The sequence below is a fragment of the Equus przewalskii genome, chromosome 14, assembly GCF_037783145.1.
Source record: "Equus przewalskii isolate Varuska chromosome 14, EquPr2, whole genome shotgun sequence".
Classification (NCBI taxonomy): Eukaryota; Metazoa; Chordata; class Mammalia; order Perissodactyla; family Equidae; genus Equus; species Equus przewalskii.
The window spans coordinates 42,087,682-42,108,377 of NC_091844.1; the positions used below are offsets into that span (position 1 = coordinate 42,087,682).

The 20,696-nt window shown below is 36.0% G+C and overlaps 1 protein-coding gene across 4 annotated transcripts in view; it reads left to right on the forward strand.

The window, feature by feature from the left end:
- The first annotated feature begins 11,203 nt into the window (after nucleotides 1–11,203).
- Nucleotides 11,204–20,696, forward strand: part of FANCL (FA complementation group L) — a 78,692-nt gene continuing 69,199 nt past the window's right edge. The window contains exons 1-2 of one of the 4 annotated variants that reach the window (XM_070573885.1): nucleotides 11,235–11,373; nucleotides 15,771–15,991. Coding sequence is in view for 3 of the 4 variants with exons in the window: in XM_008526609.2 (XP_008524831.1) it covers nucleotides 11,278–11,373 (96 nt within the window). In the remaining variant the exon portion in view is untranslated. Of the gene's footprint in view, nucleotides 11,374–15,770; nucleotides 15,992–20,696 lie in introns of all 4 variants that reach the window. The other 3 variants (XM_008526609.2, XM_070573884.1, XM_070573883.1) reach the window with 3 other exon arrangements.

The following is a 20,696-nucleotide window of genomic DNA, read 5'->3' on the forward strand; positions in this document are numbered from 1 at the left end:
AGTTCTCAGGAAATGTTGTCTCATTTACAGCAGGTGCTCAATAAACAAAAGGTAAGAAGGCAATATAATGTATGTGTGGATGATGGGCTTTGGGGATAAGATTTTGAAAAAATCTGAATATGGTTATAGTGTTGAATTTCATACTGCCAGGATAACTAGGAAGTTACTACATATTCTTGAGTTGGGGAATATAAGAAAAACTTCTGAGGTGGAGAAATTGTGAATAAGACCCTTTTAGAGAAGTTGTTGCCAGCCCTGGTGGTCCAGTGGTTAAGACTTGGAGCTCTCACCACCATAGCCTGGCCCAGGTTGCTTCCCGGTCAGGGAACCACACCCCTGCTCTGTCAGTTGTCACACTGTCATGGCTGCATGTTGTGATCCTGAAAGCTGTGCCACCAGTATTTCAAGTACCAGCAGGGTCGCCCATGGTGGCCAGGTTTCAGTGGAGCTTCCAGACTAAGACAGCCCAGGAAGAAGGACCTGGCTACCCACTTCTGACAAAATTGGAGACGAAAACCATATGAATAGCAATGAAGCATTATCTGATATAGTGCAGGAAGGTGAGAGCATGGCACGAAAAGCCTGGGCAGAATTCCACTCTGCTGTACCCGGGTTGCTAGGCATCAGAATCGAGAACAACAAGAGAAATAGTATAACAGTCAAAGAAGTAAACTAGAAGAAAACACGAATAATAATTTCTGCCTGGAATCAAGAAGCCATTTCTATCCAAGCCTCAATCTACAAAGCTGTAATTTTTGGATAGTAATCCTTGTCCTAGCCACCTCACAGAATAACTGGCAAGTTCAACTGACATAACAAATATGAATGAATAGATTTTTAAAAATATGCAAATGAAAGTAATCCCCCATTAAATCATTAGTCCTAGACAACAGTAGCAGCTATCATGCACATGTATTTATTCAAATATTGATGATTGTCACAGGTTGGATTCCCCACGAAACAGAGTGTGAGAGGGAAAGTTTATTAGGAAGAAGTTTATTGGGGAGTTCTCTGGGGATCAACTCGTGTCAGGGACCGGAAGGACGCAGGATTGGGTGGCGGGAGAAATGGGACTGCCATTCAGGCACAACAAGGCCTCCGCTGATTACACAAGAACTCTGAAGCTGACATAGCTTTCCCTAAAACCTTAACAACTTTTAATTCTTGAAAAGTTTTGCACTTTTTAATGACTTTTTTCTTCTTTCTGAGACTTTTAAGTGTTCAGAATTAACTTTAAAAATAAGAAAAAAAAAGGTAAGAATAATCCTATGCACAATAAAATGTTACTGAAATTTAGCATGAATTTGTTACTGTTTATAGTATTCTTAAGGTATTTAATTTTATTGCTCTTAAGTAAAAGGAGACTAATGAAATGTTTTCAAATAGAAGTTCAGCAGAAAAAAACTTTGATAAATAGATAAAATGATTCATAATTATTTATCCCAGGATAGTTTCAAATTTGCTGAATGTGTTTGAGTGCGGATTCTTAATCTGTAATATCACCTGGGTTTTATCACAGAAATAAATTAAAGAATAATAATGGAGGCTCAGAGCAGTGGTCTTTAAACAATTTTACTCACATATTCACCAGATTAAGTATTTTAATTGCACATTATTCTGTTGACATCTAAAACTTTTCATTATAATTCCAAATAATTCCAAAGGATATAATTTTGGCATACTGTCAATATTTGACTTTTTACAATAAAGTTGTTACTCTACTCTTTTAAATGGTCAAATGGAATCTAAATACCATAGCAATTTGATACCCACTGTATTAAGAGGAATGCATGCTACATACTAGGGTAACAAAGGAACCCCACAATTTCAGTGCCTTAGTATAAAATATAAAAGATTATTTCTCCCTCATATCAAGTCAATTGGAAGACATTTCAGACATAGCTCCTTTCTACCTCATGCCTCCATCAATCCATTGGGCTTCAGAAGTTTTTCATTCAAGCCAGTGGGCAGTAAAAAAGAATGTTGAATCACACACAGAAAGTTTTTATGAGCCACCCACATTCCATTGGCTGCAACTCAGCCACTTGGCCACGTCAAACTGCAAAAGAGGCTGGAAATGTAGTTTAGATATGGACACAGGAGAAAGAGGAAATGGGTTTAGTGAGCACATGATAGAATCCATTATAATTTACTACTCTTCTGATCACCAAATATCCTTCCTCTTCTCGCACACAAAACATACTCACTCCTTTCCCAAAGTGGACAACCCAACACTTCATCTGTCACTGCATTCATCTCAAATTCCAGGATCTCTCAGTGATACACATGCTCTCTACTACAATCTGGATTTAGATTCCTCTGGTCACCACCACCACTCCATCCCGCACCTGTTTCCACCACCACCCTCCCACATATGCAAAATACTATGGTAGAACAAGGAGAGGATCAACACAATAAGCTTATCCATTTGACAAAGAGAACAGTAGAAGATATGGAGCAGTTACCGTGTTCATAGAGGTTGGGAAATCCTGTAGGGTAGGGACTGTAAGGAGACCCTGCCCTGGCAGCAAAACACGTTTCCTGATTTGGTTTTGATTCTGCTCCTTGTGAAGAAGTGCACTGTTCTCTATGGCCTCTGACTCTACACCACCCTTCTCTCCAGATTCATCCTTATCCATTATCATCCACAGTCACATCTGACATCAGTATTGCTTCATTTAGAACGTCCTAAAAACTACGGACTTTTAGCTTAATGTATTCTCTACAGTATATAAAGTTGTATTTGAACAAAATTAGCTTATTGAACATTAACTAAATAAAGCACAGCTAAGATGATTCTGGGGAACAGATTGCCTGTAAGCTTTACCTTTGTTGGAGGAACCTGTTTACTCATCCACTGAGGCTATTAAATTTTCATATTCTTCTGAATTTACATCTGTTTTTCAGAGGCTCAGAACAGTTGAGGAAGAGAGTATAATTTAAGCTGTGACTTCTACTGAATCATGCACACTAAGGTACGGTAAGACACTCTTTTTCAGAAAATTGAACAGATTTTAAATACAGAAAATAATTTTTACACTATTATAATTTATATGAAACATAGTATAAAAATATAAGTATATATATTCACATAAATATGTCTAGTGAATAAATTTCAATATTCTAAAGAGTCCTACATACTTGTATGCTTACATATTTTATCTTTGTCAATCAAGTTTTCATTTAGAGTTCCAGCTATAAAATTTTGACAAGCCAACCTTGACATATGATATCTTTTCCTTTGTACCTTTTTTAGTCTATAAAGGAAAATGAGATTAAAATGAACCTTCCTCAGATGGACTATCTGAAGAATATAACTAGTTTACAAAGAACAATTTTATATACTTAAGATTTTGAACAATTTTTTAAAAGTCCTGCTAATTTTCTATATTTAAAATTTTTTTTGTAATTTTGAAACAAATATATACATGTGTATATAAAATTACCTTGAATTTTGAAACGACGATACATAATCATTTCTGAATGATAAACATCTACAGAAGGGAGATTATGTACATCTGGATCGTAAGGCTTTTAGTGCATAATTTCAACATGAGCATCTTAAGGATTTGGGGAATTCTTAATTCATCAAACAAAATAATAAAACCTTATGTAAAGATACTTTGCTACAACACTTTGTAGCTGCTCACTCCATACTGAACACGAACTTCATCTCTTGCTGCAATAATTAGCTCATAACTTTCCTATATTACTTCCTGAAGGCATTTATTGTCCAACTAAAAATGTACAAAACTATCCTCTTAATTGTTGACAAAATAGCAAAAATATCCAATGCTTGTGTTCCACTTTAGATTTCATAAACGTATTTGTATTAAGCAGAGTAACAGACAATGCGAACGAGATTTTGAAAGTAAGGTTTTTTCTGGATTTGTTATTCAGATAATCCATATTCAACTGTAGTTATTGTTTTTGAACCCATTCATTTCCCACAAATTCATTTTTAGAATTGCAAAGGACCTTAGAGATCATTATGTGATTTTTACAAGGTCAAGCATTTGAACTGAAGTTTCTTGACTCTCTTTTCATTATATTGTGCTTCCTCCAAATCAATAGATGATTTTAAGTCTGACAGAATTTACATTTACAAAAATCTTTGCTAATGTCTTATTTTAAAAAAAATCCATAGTACTGTTAAGTAACTTGCTTTATACAGAAAAATGAAACTCTTTACCTTTAAAATATCAACTAATTATCTAAGTTCTTTCTCTTTCTCTTGACATTGTTTTGCTCTTTTCATATATCAGGATTTCATATACACTTTTTATGTACCAATGTTGTATGACCACACATATATGTACGTAATTTTAATGGCTTTTAGACATTCTATCGTGTTATATAACTTGACCATTTCCAACATATTGGACAATAGGGTCTTTCCTATTTCTATAAAATTTTTGGATTATTTTCTTGGGATATACACCCATAAGTGGCACTTGCTCAAAAAAAAATTTTTTTATGGTTCTGACTGTATATAAATAGACTGCTTTTTAGAAACACTTTATGAATTACACATAACTATCAGCAATATATGATTACATCTGTTTCCCATAGGTCTGCTAACATTGACTTTACATAATTAAGATTTTAAAGAATAAAAAGTCTTGCTAATTTTTTGATAAAGATACTTGAAATGTTTTTATTTTAAAATGACCATATATAAAATCACTTCTGAATTTGAGTGAATTCTAATTTATTTTTGTTAATTTGTTTTTTAAAATTTTGTAAAATCAACTATTTTCACAGTTCAGATAATTCATGTTACTCTATTTTGTCTATAGATAGAAACAAGTAACATTAAATAGAAACCAAATCGCTATTTTAGCAAATCCTATCCCTATCAACAAAGGATTCTTTAAAGGAATGGCATAAACCACAACCATATCTTATTTATTTTTCACAGCAATAAAGGACATTTTAGGGTGGAAAATATACTTGTAATTTCATGGCTTCCTTATTCTACTTGTAGCATATTTCATTACTATGTTAATCGCACATAAATTTTCAAAGCTTAAAATTGGTTCTTTATTTCTTCTTATAATGTTATGTATTCATCTGATTTCTAATCCTTAATACTTTTATAGATGATGTACACTTCAGTTAGTCAAAAATATATAAATTAATTTTAATACTCCTTTGAAAGGAAAAATCATCTTGAAAAAATAGAAAATATAGGAAAGCATACTATCATAACTTTGGAAGTACATGTATTTATAATGGATCTTTAGTTTGAAAATTTGTCATATAAAGTATGCATTTCATTAATAATGCTATGCCAATAAAGTTCAAATCTTTTTTGTTGTTGGGGGGAGGATTTCACAGTGTTGCAGAGATGGAAAGGGCCCATCTCAACCATTCTCTCTTTTATTCTTACTAACAGAATTCTAGGCAATGTATTTAGCTGAAAAACTGCATTTCCCAGACCCTTTGCATATGAAATGGCCAATGTGACATAAGACTTATTCAAAAGGGCCTCTGGGAATGTTATTGCTCTTCCATCTCGTGATGGTTAGAGTTCCAGCAGTGATCCTGGGACCGTGATAGAAAAGCTGTGAAATTTCAGCTCCCTAATATCAGACCCAAATTGGGATTGATCTTTCAGCTTTTTAAGAAAATGTTTCTCTGTTTATAATTAAAATGATCTCTATATCAAGAAGGTCTTTCAAATAATGGTTTGACACTAATAAACTATGTTTATTCCTTTAGCTAATATCTTCTAAGTCTTAACTATGTGGTCAGCTAACTCTGAGCTTGGAATTTTAAAACCGCTGTCTGAATAATTATTCACTTGATTCGTGCGATCACTTTCAACTGGCTGCACAATAGAATCAGATGTGAAAATACAGATTTACTAAGACGTGAGTAATGGTCTTCATTATGCTAGCTTGCATCAGAGTCCCTTGTTAAAACACAGATTTATTAAACATATGCCTCTTAAAACATAGATTGTTGAGCTCTTCTCTTAGAATTGAGAGATTCAGTAGGTATAGGGTGACATGTTCCCAGGTGATGCTGATGCTGCTGGCCCAAGGACTACACTCTGAGAACCACTAGTCAAGGATACAGCTTGGGCACCTGTGTATTAAAATAGTTTAACATGATTTTGATGGTTGAAAGCATATCAGAAACCCTTGATTGAGAACAAGTAAGATTACAACTGTTCCCTCTCATCTCATTTTATTTATCAACCTCAGTTTTCCAGAATAAAAGTGAGGGCTTTGCACATCTTCTTTCCTCTTTGGATCCCCTTTTATCTTTGCGTAAATAGGGTTGACAAAATTTCAAAATAAACAAACAGTCATTTTTCCCTTCAATTTTTTTCCCTGCACCCTTCATCCTCCTCTTAACACTTTCCTAAACCTAAATATTTATCATTCTCTTCCTTCCTACAACTTCTATGGTTGTGGCCTAAGTTTGCATCCCCTGTAAATGGTTCTTATCTATTCTCCCACCCTCAGCTGCAACACTTATTACCTGAGTTGTAATCTTTGTTAGGTGATAGCTATCTGAGGACATTTCTTCCAGTTGCTCATCAAAAACTATGAGCTGTTGAGGTAAGCCCTGTGGCATAGTGGTTAAGTTCACTGCACTCTGCTTCGGAGCACAGGTTTACAGATTCAGATCCTGGACTTGGACGTACACCACTCATCAGCCATGCTGTGGCAGTGACACACTTACAAAGTGGAGCAAGACTGGCACAGATATTAGCTCAGGGCTAATCCTTCTCAGCCACATACACACAAGAGTTGTTAATCTCTCTATCAGTTACTTTGATGTGGGGATGATGTTTCCCAGGAAGAGGGTCTTTTTGTACTTTGCTAGAGAAGAGGGTTGTCTAATAACCTGGATTCTCCAGGTTTTATAGGGATTTTACAGGGATTCAGGAGTCTTCAGAGACTTTTTGAACAACCCATTTACCTCCTTATCTTTTCTTTAGATTATCACCTCATAAATATTCTTCCAACTCCAGTCCATCCCTGTAAACCATTAACTCTTTTAGTGGACTTAATGCTTAAATGATCCTTTGTTCTCCTGTAGTTGAGTTGTGGGTGTCATTGCTCCTCAAGTTTACTGGCTGGATTGAAACGAAAATTACTGTTCTGGACCTGCCATGGATCTAGACTCATTATTGGTAAAACCTACCTTACAAGGGAGTTTGCTCTTAGGGAGTTTGGCTGGGGTGTCGGAGCTGGGGTGTCTCCTCCATCTATCACCTACCGAACTCTGGTCACATAACTAAGTCTTTATAGTTTATTTATCATGAACACATTCTTCTCAAGCCTGAAAAACTTAAAAGTAATGCCAAAATTATTTACTACATCACCATTCATGGACTGCCTTTTCATGTTTGGATAGAAAAACGGGCAAGAGCAAAGTGCTCTTTAATCAATACTTTTGCAATAATCAAATTCAAATCCTCTCTGTAATGCTCAATTTTTCAAACCTTTATGTAGCATTCCACACTGCTGACCATGCCTTAATCTTGAATATCTGCCCTCCTTTCCTTTCTATGACACAGTGTCATGGATAACAGGATATTATTGTTCTGCTTTTATCATCTTTTAGAAGCTTTTTTAAAATGGCTATTCTCCACTCTTAATTTTTCACATTTCCCATGGTTCTGTCTACATCTTTCAGTAGACTCAAGCCATCTCCCCCTTATTAACCTCATTAATGTTAATGGCTGCCATTCTATCTTCTTCCGTTACTGATGGGAACCAGGAGAAGGAACACCTGGGACAAAGCTGAAAACTTAGGCAATAAAATAGAGATTGATGCTAACTGGAATGGTATAAGTACTTGAAATTTAAGCTTAAAATTTTAAGACTAATAAATCTCCTTTAAAAATTATTAAAATATAAGAAGTAATGGGAAAGTCTACTCAGGCCGTTTTCCCCATTCCTTGTTCCCTATCTCCCTCCCCAAAAGCAATCACTGCTAGCAATTTACCACGGTTTTATTTGATTTAAACCTAAATGGTATAGTTGTGTTTTTCATTCATCAAAATGTTTTGAGATTTTTCCATGTTAGAACACATAGTTGTCCCTCAGGAATTAGCGTTTAAACACTACTAATTTTTGCGACAGAGTATATAAAAGAAGTCATGCCTGGGATGCCTTTAAGTGCTTGAATTTTGGTGGAGATCTATATGCAGTTTGTCAGAGTGATTCCAAAATTGCAATAATGCTGATAGTGGTAATAGTTCCTGGGTTTTCTAATCTCTAAACATATTGAGTGTTCTCTGTCAGTGAGAGGGTGGCTGTCTTAGACCTTTGTAAACAATGGTCCCAGCACACCATATATGAGTTCATGGTGGTAGTGAGTCTTCATCACTCAGTCTTGAACATCCAAGGAAAATGGCTGAATCATGGAATTAAAAAGTCCTTATATGGTATCTCACCCTGCTCCCTGGTGGTTGGATTTCTTAGATGACAGACTTTATCAATAGGGAATTCTCATTTACAAATTCAACTACCATGAACAGAGACTTGGATATTTTTTCCTTAAGGAATAAGATGATATTTAGCAATAAATTTTTTGAAAATCTGTAAGTCTAATAAGTTAGTTATGAGGATTCAGAGGCAAGGAACCAAGTGTCTTTGGCTATTAGCTACATGATCCAGTATATCAATGGTAGGGGAGGTGAGTGTGATGAAGATGGCTTGTCTGGACAGGGGTACGTATCTGTTCATGGAAGACTAAATTACTATTTCAGGTTTCCTGAAGCTTCTAAGTCCAGAAAGGCCTTTTTTAAGTAGTAATAACCAGAAGCCAAAGACATTTAGGCTGTTAAGTAAAAGCTGAATGTAGTAAATTAGGATAGAGACTTGCAGGTTTTGAGGCTGGCCTAATTAAGTGTCTCCAGAACTATATTAGTTTGGGCTCTCTCTATGTTTATATATGCATGTACACACATACACACAACTAGCACTTTGACTCTGAGGAAATTACTTTCCTTCTCTGGATTTCATTTCTCTAATCTATGTAATGAAGACATCAGGGTATGAAATCTCTAAGATTGCTCCCATGGAAAACCTTTAGTTCCTGAGGAACCTATTGGGCAAAATGTTCTTAGGCTTTCTTTCCTCACAATGTGTGTATCTTATGGAGAAAATGTTATGATTATATTCAGAAGAAAGACATTGTATTGGTAAATCTGTTATCAAATTTTCAAAATTAAATTCACGAAAGCCTCACTGTTAGAATGAGTCATTAACAACTTTAGATTGACTTCTCCTGAGTTTCATGATGGAAAGCCCATCTTTGCCATGTTTTAATGGAAAGATTATTAAATTTAGAATTTAGAAGACTTGAATTTAATCCTCATTGTATGGGTCAGAAAGTCATTCCCTTGAGCAACTTATTTAATATTTATGAATCTCAGTTTCCCTGTGTACAAAATGGACATTATAAAAAATATCTACCTAAAGAGCACTTCATCAAAACTAAATAATATGTCAAAGTGCCTTACACATGCTAGTTGTATTATAATTAAAATAAATCCCATAAAGTCTATAATGTGCTATACACTCTGATTATTACAATATAGGCAAACCAACTCAAATAAATATCTTGTGAGAAAGTCCTTTCTTCCTCTGAATTCTTGTAACACTTCTTTTTACTTTGCCTACAGGACTAATGGATAACATTTAATTTAGTAAATAGTTAATGAACATCTGCAATGCACCAAGAAATATACCAAGTGATTAGGGAGAACAATAATTTTTAGCAAATAAAGAAGACTTCCAAAAAGAGGTAGCATTTGAGAAGGACTTTGAAGGAAGTTTGGAGGTTCCTTGGGGAAAGTGTGTGGTGGGGAAGTTTGAGGTACTGGAAACGGCAAAGGACTTAACTCAGACAAATTACAAAGTCATTGAGGGCAGTGACTGTATGTCCTATTCATCTTTGTGTTGATCCCACTGTTGTACAACCTTCACTTTATACCCATCACAAAACATATAGCATGTCATCCTTAATAAATGAGCCGCATAATTGAGTAGGTGGTGTATCATGCCCTGAGGTGGTTCTCAAACTTTAGTGTGCATCATAATCATCTAGATGGCTTGTTAAAACACAGACAGTTGGGCTTCATACCCACAGTTTAGAATTCCCTGGGTCTAAGACAGAGGTGTGAAAATTTGCATTTCTATAAAGTTCCCAGGTGATGCTGATGCTGCTGATTCTAGGATCACATTTTAAGAACCACTGCTTTAGTGAAATGTATACCTACAGTGCTGCAGCATTCTTGTTTTCCCCTAAGCATCCAGAATACTGCAGAAGAAGTCCAATTCCATTTTGAGGGCAGGAAAGATGGGAGGGGGTATATCCTAATCATCTTTGCACAACTTTTGTCACATTGCAATGACATTCTGCAAATACTAGGGCTCAAAAATGTAATGGATTGAATACTAACTAGAATACCAAATAATCATGTAGCAAATATTAGTAAGTTCCTTATTTAATCAGCCTTTAATAAAAAGGAATGGGTAATTATCATCGCTGATTTAAAAAACGTATAGAGACGATTGTCAAAAAAAACCCAAATGAGTTCATCAAGTCCATCAGCAATCTTTCCTCACGTTTTGCCTTAAATATTTGTGAGTGCAGTGCACCAGAACCAAGTCTGGTGTTGACTTTAGCCTGGATCAATATATATATACATGTCTCTCAAATACAGTACTATTTGATAAGCCAAAGAACTGCATTATATTGTATATGACATATTGAATGGATTACAATACATTATATAATATTATTACCACGTACAGAATAATACAATATTCTGTTTGCCAAGGGCATACAGGAGACTCTGCAGAGCAGGCCAAGAGATTGATTATAGCGATGAAGGGGAGGTGAGGCAGGTTCAGGGTAAAAGAAGTACTATAACTCCCAGGCTGTAAAAACCATCTTATGCTGGAAGAAATGCAACACCAAATTGTAGCAGTCTTTCAATCAAACCAAAGAAAAGCATCAAGAGAGTTCTTCGAACAATCAAAGCTAGAATGATCTTGTTCAGTCAAACCTGTGAACCTGAGAACAATCTTCCCTCCCGCCTCCTGCCGACAAGCGCGTCCTTCGGCTGGGCCTGAGCCCAGGGCCAGACTAGCACCAGACCTTCCTTTCCGCCCGCGGAAGCCTCGAGGCTTTTTCCCGCCAATGCGCGGGGCTCCGTCTCCCGCGGCCCGGGCGCAGGCGGGACTGCGCATGTGCGGGCCCGGCCCGCCGTGAGCTCCCCTGCAGCTCGGGCGACCGCGAGCCATGGCGGAGACGGAAGCGAGCCTGTTGCGCCAGTTCCCGCTGTTTTTGCCCCAGAACCGAGCGAAAACCGTGTATGAAGGATTCATTTCGGCTCAGGTACCCGCCCGGGGCTTGCTCTCCCGCTAGGAGTGCCTCCCTGTCGCGGCGCAGCTCAGCCCCTGGAAGTCTGTGGCCCGAGGGGTTCGGGGCCCGGAACTGTGGGGATTGAGAGGGTGGCGCGTCCGGGCTCCCCGAAGGCTGGAGGTTTGCGGGCTGCTGCCGGTGCTGGAAACACAGCCCTCGTCGCCGGCTCCACGGCTGGGCCGGGGTCGCCGCCTGGTCCGCGCGCGAGGAGGCCCGCGCACGACGTGAGCAGGGGGCGGGGCGGAGGCCACGCCCCCGTCCCCGCCCCCCGTCCCCCTCCCCTCCCCTCCCTGAGTTGCGCCTCTTTCCAAATTCAGCGTCTGCCCCACGTTTAACTTTACTTCTTTTTTGGGGGCAAGTTTTTGCCTGCCTCGATTCCAACACCCTGCATGCCCACGAAGCTTGGTGGCCGTTCACAGGGGGATCCGTGCTGATTGTATTCGTGTTTCCTGTAAAAAGAATGTTTTGCAAGAAAACTCGTTTTGTCTCTCTGCTAAGTCGTGTGTACCTGAGCACCCCCAGTTGCGATATTTTGTAGGCAGTCTTGACGGCAGGATTAATTACCTTTCCTGATTCCAAGTGGCCTCTCTTGTGGAGGGAGTTCCACATAGTAACACACGTGTACGGTTTTGAAGTTTACAAAGCGCTTTGCAAGTACTCTCATTAAATCCTCAACCCTTTGAGGCAGAAATTTAAAAAAAATCATTTGTCACGCTCTAAGGTTGAGTAAATCAAGGCATGGCAAGGTGGAGAGGTTACGTTACTTGTCCATGATCGAAACAAGTCTCTTCAAATCAGGCTGTCTGATTCCACTCCTGGATTTTTCTCGTCTGCGTTGAACCAGGATATCTTAGGTTAGAATTTTGAATATAGATGTCTGTTCCCCATTCCCTCTGACACTCAACATCGTCCCTCCTCCGCCAACAGCACTCATACTTTTTTTTTTTCCTTTTTGTCTTTTAACGTTGTTTATCAAATTCTGCCCAAGGCAGACTGGCGGAACCACACACAAATTAACCATCTGCAACTTGTAACATGGGTCAACAATACGTCAAATTATTAGCGATACTTTCTTTCTGTCTATAAAATGTAACACATGACCATCTAATCAGACTTTGATTTGCTTTGTGAAGTAGGAGAAATTCCTCAGGAGGGAAGAAAAAAGTGTCATTTTTTAAACAATTTAACATAGAAACAGAACTGTATTTTCTGGGAAAGTATGTGTGAACCTTTTATAGACATGCAAATTCTCAATTATTTGAACTCAGTTATCGCACAGAAGCACAAAAAATTATGCAGTTTTGTCACAATAATAAATTTAAAATTTAGTAATTAACCAGATAATTTGAAAAATATCATGGTAATCGATAAAAAGTTTCTATTCTCAGAATTTTCTTATTTTTATTTTCTGAAAGCAGAATGAATAATTGCATTGCTTCACCTTACCTTGATTAACCTTTACCCATTCAACAATCCTCATTTAAACAGTGTCAATACTGAAAGAGGAAAATGGAGGTCAAGTTTAACTCTTACTTATAGTGATTCAGTCAATGGTTTCACCTTTAAAAACATTTGAGTATTGCGTATTTGCAAACTTAATGCTTAGTTTAACTTTAAAGAGAAGCATATTTCATGCTTTTTTTTTGAGGTATAATTGAGTACAACATGTTAATTTTAGGTGTACAACATAATGAATTGGTATTTGTGTAAATTGTCAAATGATCACTAAGTCTAGTTATCATCTGTCACCAATACATAGTTACAGAATTTGTATGTGATAAGAACTTTTAAGATCTACTTTTAATTTGCTTTTAATATCTCTCTTAGCAGCTTTCAAATATGCAGTACAGTATTATTAACTCCAGTTGCCATGCTGTACGTTACGTCCCCATGACTTATTTATTTTATGGCTGGAAATTTGTACCTTTTGTCTCCCTTCACCTGTTTTGCTCGCACCCCACCAGCACACATAACTTTTTGAGGACAGGGGCCATATCCTAGGAATTACTGTATGTTTTGAAGTCTGCTCAAAACAAAATAATCTCTCAAACATATCGACTGAATTATCAAATCTCTTGGTAAGTGAAACTTTTACCCACCTCTAAGAATATTGGGTGTAGAACGAATCAGAATATACTGTGATTTAAGGAAAGGTTATAGACGATACATTTGGACTTCTTCATTTGTATTCAGATTCGTTGTGATCATCACAGAAAGTAGAGGTTAAAATTCATTATTATTTCTGGAATAAAATTAATCCACCTTTTCCTTCCTAATTGGAAGTACTGATCCTGAATTACCTAGTTGAAAACATGAGTCACTTTTAGACCACATTTGAAGAGAGATTACTAAATTACATTTTTATCAGGAACCGTGTTATACCAAATTTTAGGCACTTTAAGGAAAGTACTTTGTATTATGTGTGTATCTGCTAAAGCCTTTTAGAAAATGTGTGTAGCCATCAGAATTGAGATTAGGTGAAATTTTCTTATGACTCTTGGTGTATCCACAATTCTAATTTGTACCTACCTTAAGCAGCTTATTGAATTCTTAACCTAAACAATTTATTTAACATTGTTTTGTTTGGTGGAGCTGATTTTGTCTAAAAATGTTTGTCTTGTATATAATTTCAAACTTAACAGAAAAATAGTGAGTATGTATGAAGAATTTGAGTATACTGTTTACCCAGATTCACCGTTTTACATTCACGCCATTTGACTTATTATTCTGTGTATACAGGTGGGTGTATGCACACAAGTATTTTCCTCAACAGTTTGAGAGTAAGTTGCAGACATAGTGGCCCCTTTATTCATATATACTTCAGTGTATATTTCATGAGAACAAGGACACAGTCATATATCACCTCGGTACATTTATCAAAATCAGGAATTTAATCATGATATAATATCCAATCTGGAGTTCACGTTTTGTTAACGTTGCAATTACATATTCTATACCCCTTCCCAGGCCACTACCGTCTAAGATCTCAGTTACATTTAGTTGTCATGTCTCTTTAATCTAGAATAGTTCCTTAGTCTTTGCTTTTCATGAACTTGACATTTTTTAAGAGTACAAGTTGGTTATTATGTAGAATGTCCCTCAATTTGGGTTTGATAGATGTTTCCTCATTACTAAATTCAGATTATGCAATTTTGGCAGAGATTGCCAGACACAGGTGTCAGGGCACATGACATCAGCAAGTCTCGTTATTGGCAATGTTTCCTCTGATCACCTCTTTAAGGTGGCATCTGCCAGATTTTCCTTTTGTAATAAGTACTTTTAGGGAGCTTTTCTGGGGCATCAAACTTTCACGCACACACACACACACACACACACACACACCCCTTGGTTGTAGCCTCCATTGTTTGAGTCAGTTAATACTGTGATGGTTGCTAAATGATGATTTTCTAACTCGTTTCTAACTCCAATCATTTCTTCTGTTTATTAATTGGCATTCTATAAGGAGTAGCTTTTCCTTTCTCATTTATTTATTTGTATCAGAATGGACTCATGGATTTTAAAAATAATTTATTTAGTGGGTTATAATCATTACTTCCCTTATTTATTTTGATGCTTAATTTGTCCCAGATTTGGCCACTGAGAGCACATTTTTATTGACACAAGTTTTTAAGGCTTTGCATTTTCCTCTCATCGCTATTTTAAAAGTATCTTGTAGATGCTGACATATAGTGTTTTTTCATCATTTTTTTACCACTTAAATAATTTTAGTTTGTATTTCCCCTGCACTCAGGAGTTATTTAATAGAAGATTTAAAAAATTTTCTCATGGAAGGTCTTTTTTCATTTGTAGTTTTGTTAATTTCAAGTTTTATTGCATTGTGACTAGACAGTGTTGTTTGTAAAAATTCTCTGTGGAACTTATCCTTTTTTGTGTGTGTGTGAGTGATCTGTGTGTGATTAAAAGAAGGTGTTTTCTCTATTATCAGGTTATTCCTTTCCTCTTGAGTAAGCTTTGGTAGCTTGTTTCTTTCGAGGAGTTGGTTCATTTCATCTGGGTTTTTGAATTTATTGGCTTAAAAATTATTTATAATATTCCCTTATTATCCTTTTAATATCTTTAGCATCTGTAATGAAACTCTCTATATTGGTTATCCTTTGCTGCATTAATTATTCCAAACCTTAATGACTTTAAAACAATAAAAACTTATCTCACCCTTTCTGTGGATCAGGACTTCGGAAGTAACTTAACTGGATGGTTCTGGATCAGTGTTTCTCATGAACTTGCAATGAAGATGTTGGCCAGGATGTCAGTTATCTAAAGGCTTGACTAGGACTGGAAGATTTGCTTCCAAGATCATTCACTCAAATAGCTATTGGCTGGAGGTCTCAGTTTTTTACTGTTCTTTATAGGAGTCCTCAGTTCGTCACCACATGGACCTGCATAGTGTTGCTTGACTGTCACCACAACATGGCAGCTAGCTTCCCCTGAGTGAGTGATACAACAGAGAGATCAAGCAGAACACTGCACAGTGCCTTTTTTCCCATCACTTCTGAAGTTACACTTATTTACTTCTGCCTTATTCTGTTTGTTAGAAGCAAGTCTCAAGTCCAGTCCGTGTTCAGAAGGAGAGGTGAGGCAATGACTCTTAAAGGTAGAAGTATCAAAGAAATTGTGGACATATTTTATAGATGCTTCCAAATCCCCATTCCTGTTATTGATATTTTGTGTCATCTTTGTTTTTTTTTCCTGATGCATCTGGGTAGAGGCTTCTAAATTTTATTGATTTTCTTAAAGAACCTACTTTTGATTTTGTTGATTTTTCTCAATTATTGTTTTTCTGTTTCATTAATTTCTGATGTTAAGTTTCCATGGTTTTTCAGTGGAAGATTAGGTAATTGATAATGACATCTTCTTTTATACAGTAAATGTTTAGTGCTATAAATTTGCCTTCAAACACTGCTTTAGCTGTATCACACAAATTTTGGAATGTTGTATTTTAGTTTTTTTTTTCAGTTCAAAATACTTGTTATTTCTTCTTTGACCCATGCATTATTTAGAAGAATGACATATCTTTCTAAATATTTGTGGATTTTTCAGATATCTTTTTGATATTGATTTATAATTTAGTCACAGAACATAATCTGTATGATTTGAATTCTTTTAAACCTATTGAAACTTATTTTGTGGCTTACAATATGGTATATGGTCTATTTTGATAAATGTTCTGTGTATTTGAAAAGAATGTGTATTCTGCTATGTGGAGTGTTCTATAAATGTCAGTTGGATCAAGTTGGTTCATTATGCTGTTCAAGTTTTCTATGTCCTCACTGATTTTCTGTCTACTTGTTCTGTTAATGGAAGGGAGTATTGAAATAGCCAACTATAGTTGTTGATTTTTCAGTTTCCACTTTCATTTCTGTCACTTTTTTCTTCAAACATTTTTAAGTTCTTTAATTCAGTACATGAAATTTTAGGATTGTTAAGTACTCATGATGAACTGACTCCTTTATTGTTATGAAATGACCCTTTTTATTCCTGGTAATAATTTTTGCCCTGGAATGTGTATTTTTTTTGGTATTAATATAGTGACTCCAGCTTTCTTTTGATTAGTGTTGACATGGTTTATCTTTTTCCATTCCTAATTTTATGCTTTTTTGTGCCTTTATATTTAAAGTGCTTTTTACTGGGGATGTTTAGACATTTACATTTAATGTGATTATTGATGTGGTTGGGTTTAAATCTAATGTCTTGCTGTTTATTTTCTAATTGTTCCATGTGTTCTTTTTTTTTGTCTTTTCTCTGTTTCTCTGCATTTTACATTAATTGAATTCATTTTTATAATTGCATTTTATCTCCTCTGTCAGCTTATCAGCTGTTTTTTTTTTCCCTTTTTTTCCTAAGTAGTTGCTTTAGGGTTTATAGTATATATCTTAAACCTGTCATGGTAAGTAATATTAAAATTCCATTTTATATGCACTATTGATTTATCAGCTATATTATTTTTGCCTTTTTTAGTGTTTGCTCTAGAGTTTACAATAAGCATCTTTAACTTACCATAATCTGCTTTCTAGTATACCACTTTCCTTATAGTATAAGAATCTTAGAAGAATATACTTCTGTTTCTTATCTTCTGGCTTTTATTCTAATGTTGTCATATATTTTATTTCTATTTATCTTATAATTCTCTCAATACACTGTTAATAATTTTTTTAAAGAATTATCTTTTTATAATTAATAGACTTTTATTTTTTCAAAACAAGTTTGAGTTACAGAAAATTTGAACAGATGGTGCAGAGAATTCCCATATACCATCCCCTTCCCTACACAAACACAGTTGTCCTGTTACTAACATCCTACATTAGTACAGTAGGTTTGTTGCAGTTAATGAACCAATATTCGTACGTGTAATTAGTTTCAAGTCCACACTTTATTCACATTTCCTTAGTTTTTACCTAATAACTTTTTTCTGTTCGAGGATCTCATACAAGATACTGTATTATCATGTCTCTTTAGATTTCCCCTGGCTATGATGTTTTCTTAGACTCTTTTCCTTGTTTTTGGTGACCTTGACTCCTTTGTGATTATGAAATGACCCTCTTTATTGAGGACCACTAGTCAAGTATATTTGTAGCGTCCTATTTTAGTGAAATTTGCCTGATGTTTTTCTCATGATTTGACTGGGGGTATGGGTTTTTGAGAGGATCGTCACAGAGTTTACCATTTCATCACATCATATCAAGGGTACACACGATCAATATGATTTATGATTGTTGATGTTGACCTTGATCACTGGGCTGAGGTAGTGTTTCTTGTTTCTCTACTGTAAAGTTACTCTTTTTCCCTGCTTTCCATGGTATGGTCTTTGGAAGGAAGTTACTGTGAGCAGCCCCCATTAATTAGTGGGGAGTTAATGCTCCTCCTCCTTTAAGGAGCATTTATCTGGAATTTTTCTGTATGGGAGATTGGTTTAACTCCCCCATTACTTAATTCTATCATTTATGTGAGTATATTTTCATGTATATTTATTTTATATTTGGGTTATAATCCAATACTACATTATTTGTTGCTCAGATTGTTCTGACTTTGGCACAATTATCCTTTAAAGAGATTTAAAAATAAGAAAAAGTCTTTTATATTTACCTCTAGATTTACTGTTTCTGGTATTCTTTGTTGTAGATCCAGATTTTCACCTTATTTTATTTACTTTCTTCCTGAAGTTCTTCTTTTAACATTTCTTGTAGTGTGTGTCTGCTGCTGATGAATTTTTTCAGCTCTTTTATGTCTGAAAAATTGTTTATTTGGCCTTTTGAAAGATACTTAAACTGGGTATAAAATTCTAGGTTGACTTTTCTCTTCTTTAGCACTTTAAAAATGTTGCTTCAGGGGGCCGGCCTGGTGGTGCAGTGGTTTAAGTGTGCACATTCCAGTTTTGCGGCCCCGGGTTCGCTGGTTCGGATCCTGGGTGGGGACATGGCACCGTGTGGCAAGCCACGCTGTGGTAGGCATCCCACATATAAAGTAGAGGAAGATGGGCACGGATGTTAGCTCAGGGCCAGCCTTCCTCAGCAAAAAGAGGAGGATTGGCAGATGTTAGCTCAGGGCTAATGTTCCTTGGAAAAAAAAAAGAAATATGTTGCTTCACTCTCTTACATTGTTTCCTATCAGAAATGTCTACTTTTTCTTATCTTTGTTCCTTTGTAAGTAGTGTATTCTTTCTCTTTGACTGTTTTTAAGATTTTTATTTTTATCATTGGTTTTGTCAATTTGATTATGATGTACCTTGGCGTAGTTGTCTTAATATTTTTCCTCTGTACAGTTTTTGGAGCTTTTGGATCTGTGGGTATATATTTTCATTTAATTTGGGAAAAACTCCAGCTATCATTTCTTCAAGAATTTTTTTATTCCCCTCTCTCTCTCTCACATGTACTGGAGACTCCAAATACATGCATATTGGGCCACTTTAGGTTGTTCCATACTTCAGTGATGGTCTGTGCATTTCTTTTTTTCAGTTTCTTTCTCTGTTTTATTTTGGATGTTCTATTTCTATGTTTCAGGTACACTAATATTTTCTTTTTCAATGTTTACTCTGCTGTTAATACCATCTAACATATTTTTCTTCCCAGACATTGTAATTTTCATCACTTTGAGTCTTTCTTTGTATCTTTCCTGTGTCTATTTAGCATACTCATGCTTTTCTCTACCTTCTTGAACATATGACATATAGTTATAACTGTTAAAAATTTTTAAGCACTTCTGTCATCTGCCATTTTTGTATTTATTTCTTTTTATTTTTCTCTTTATTATGGAAGATTATTTTCCTACTTCTCTGCAAACCTGGTATATGATTGGGTGCCAGACATTGTGCATTCTACTTGTTGCAGCTAAATATATTTTATTCTCTTAAATGTTCTTGAGATTTGTTCTAAGCTGCAGTTAAATTACTTGGAAACAGTTTGATCTTTCCAAGGTTTCCTTTTAAGCTTTGTTAGGCAGAAACAGAACAGACTTTAGCCTAGACTAATTTGGCCCTACCATTTCGGCAAGCACTCTTCTGAGAATTTGATGGCTCTTATGTACAAGGTTTTCCACTCTGGCTGGTCAGAACATGAGTACATCCAGCCTTGTATGCCTCCAAGATTGTTTTGCATACTTCATTCTCATGGTTCCCCAGCTCTGGGTGGGTTTCTCACATCCATGCAGCAATCAGTACTCAGCTGACAACTCCTTTTGAGGAATCCTCTGACGTTCTCTAGGTTTACTCTCTGTGTAGTTCTCTCTTCTCCATATATTTCTGTCCTCTTTGGTACTGTACCTTGTGAATTCTACTTGCCTTGGCCTTCCCTAACTTAGCCCTGTCTTTTCTCAAATCCGGAGAATGTTGGGCTCTATTTGGTCCTCCATCCTTGCCCTGCAGCCTGAAGATTCTCCAGGCAGTAAAGCTGGACAATTATAAAGATTTTTTTCATTTATTTCCCTTCTTTCAAGGATCACTGCCCTGTATTGCCTTTTGTTTGAGGTCTGGAAATCATTATTTCATATATTTGTCCAGTTTTTTAGTTAATGTGGGAAGGAAAATCCTGTGCCTATTATTCCATCATGGCTAGGAGAACTTCCCTTTCACTTCCTTAAAAGTTCTGTTCCATTGTTGCTTTTTTTAAAAAAAAAAATCTTGCTTTGAGAAATCTGATGCCAATCTTATTCTGTTTCCCATATAAGTTATTTGACCTTTTTCTTAGAAGCTATGAAAATTTTCCTTATTTTTAAAGTCTGTATATCAAGATATATCTCAGAGTGAGTTGTTAGGAGTAGCCTTTCTCATATGTCCAGTTGTCTTC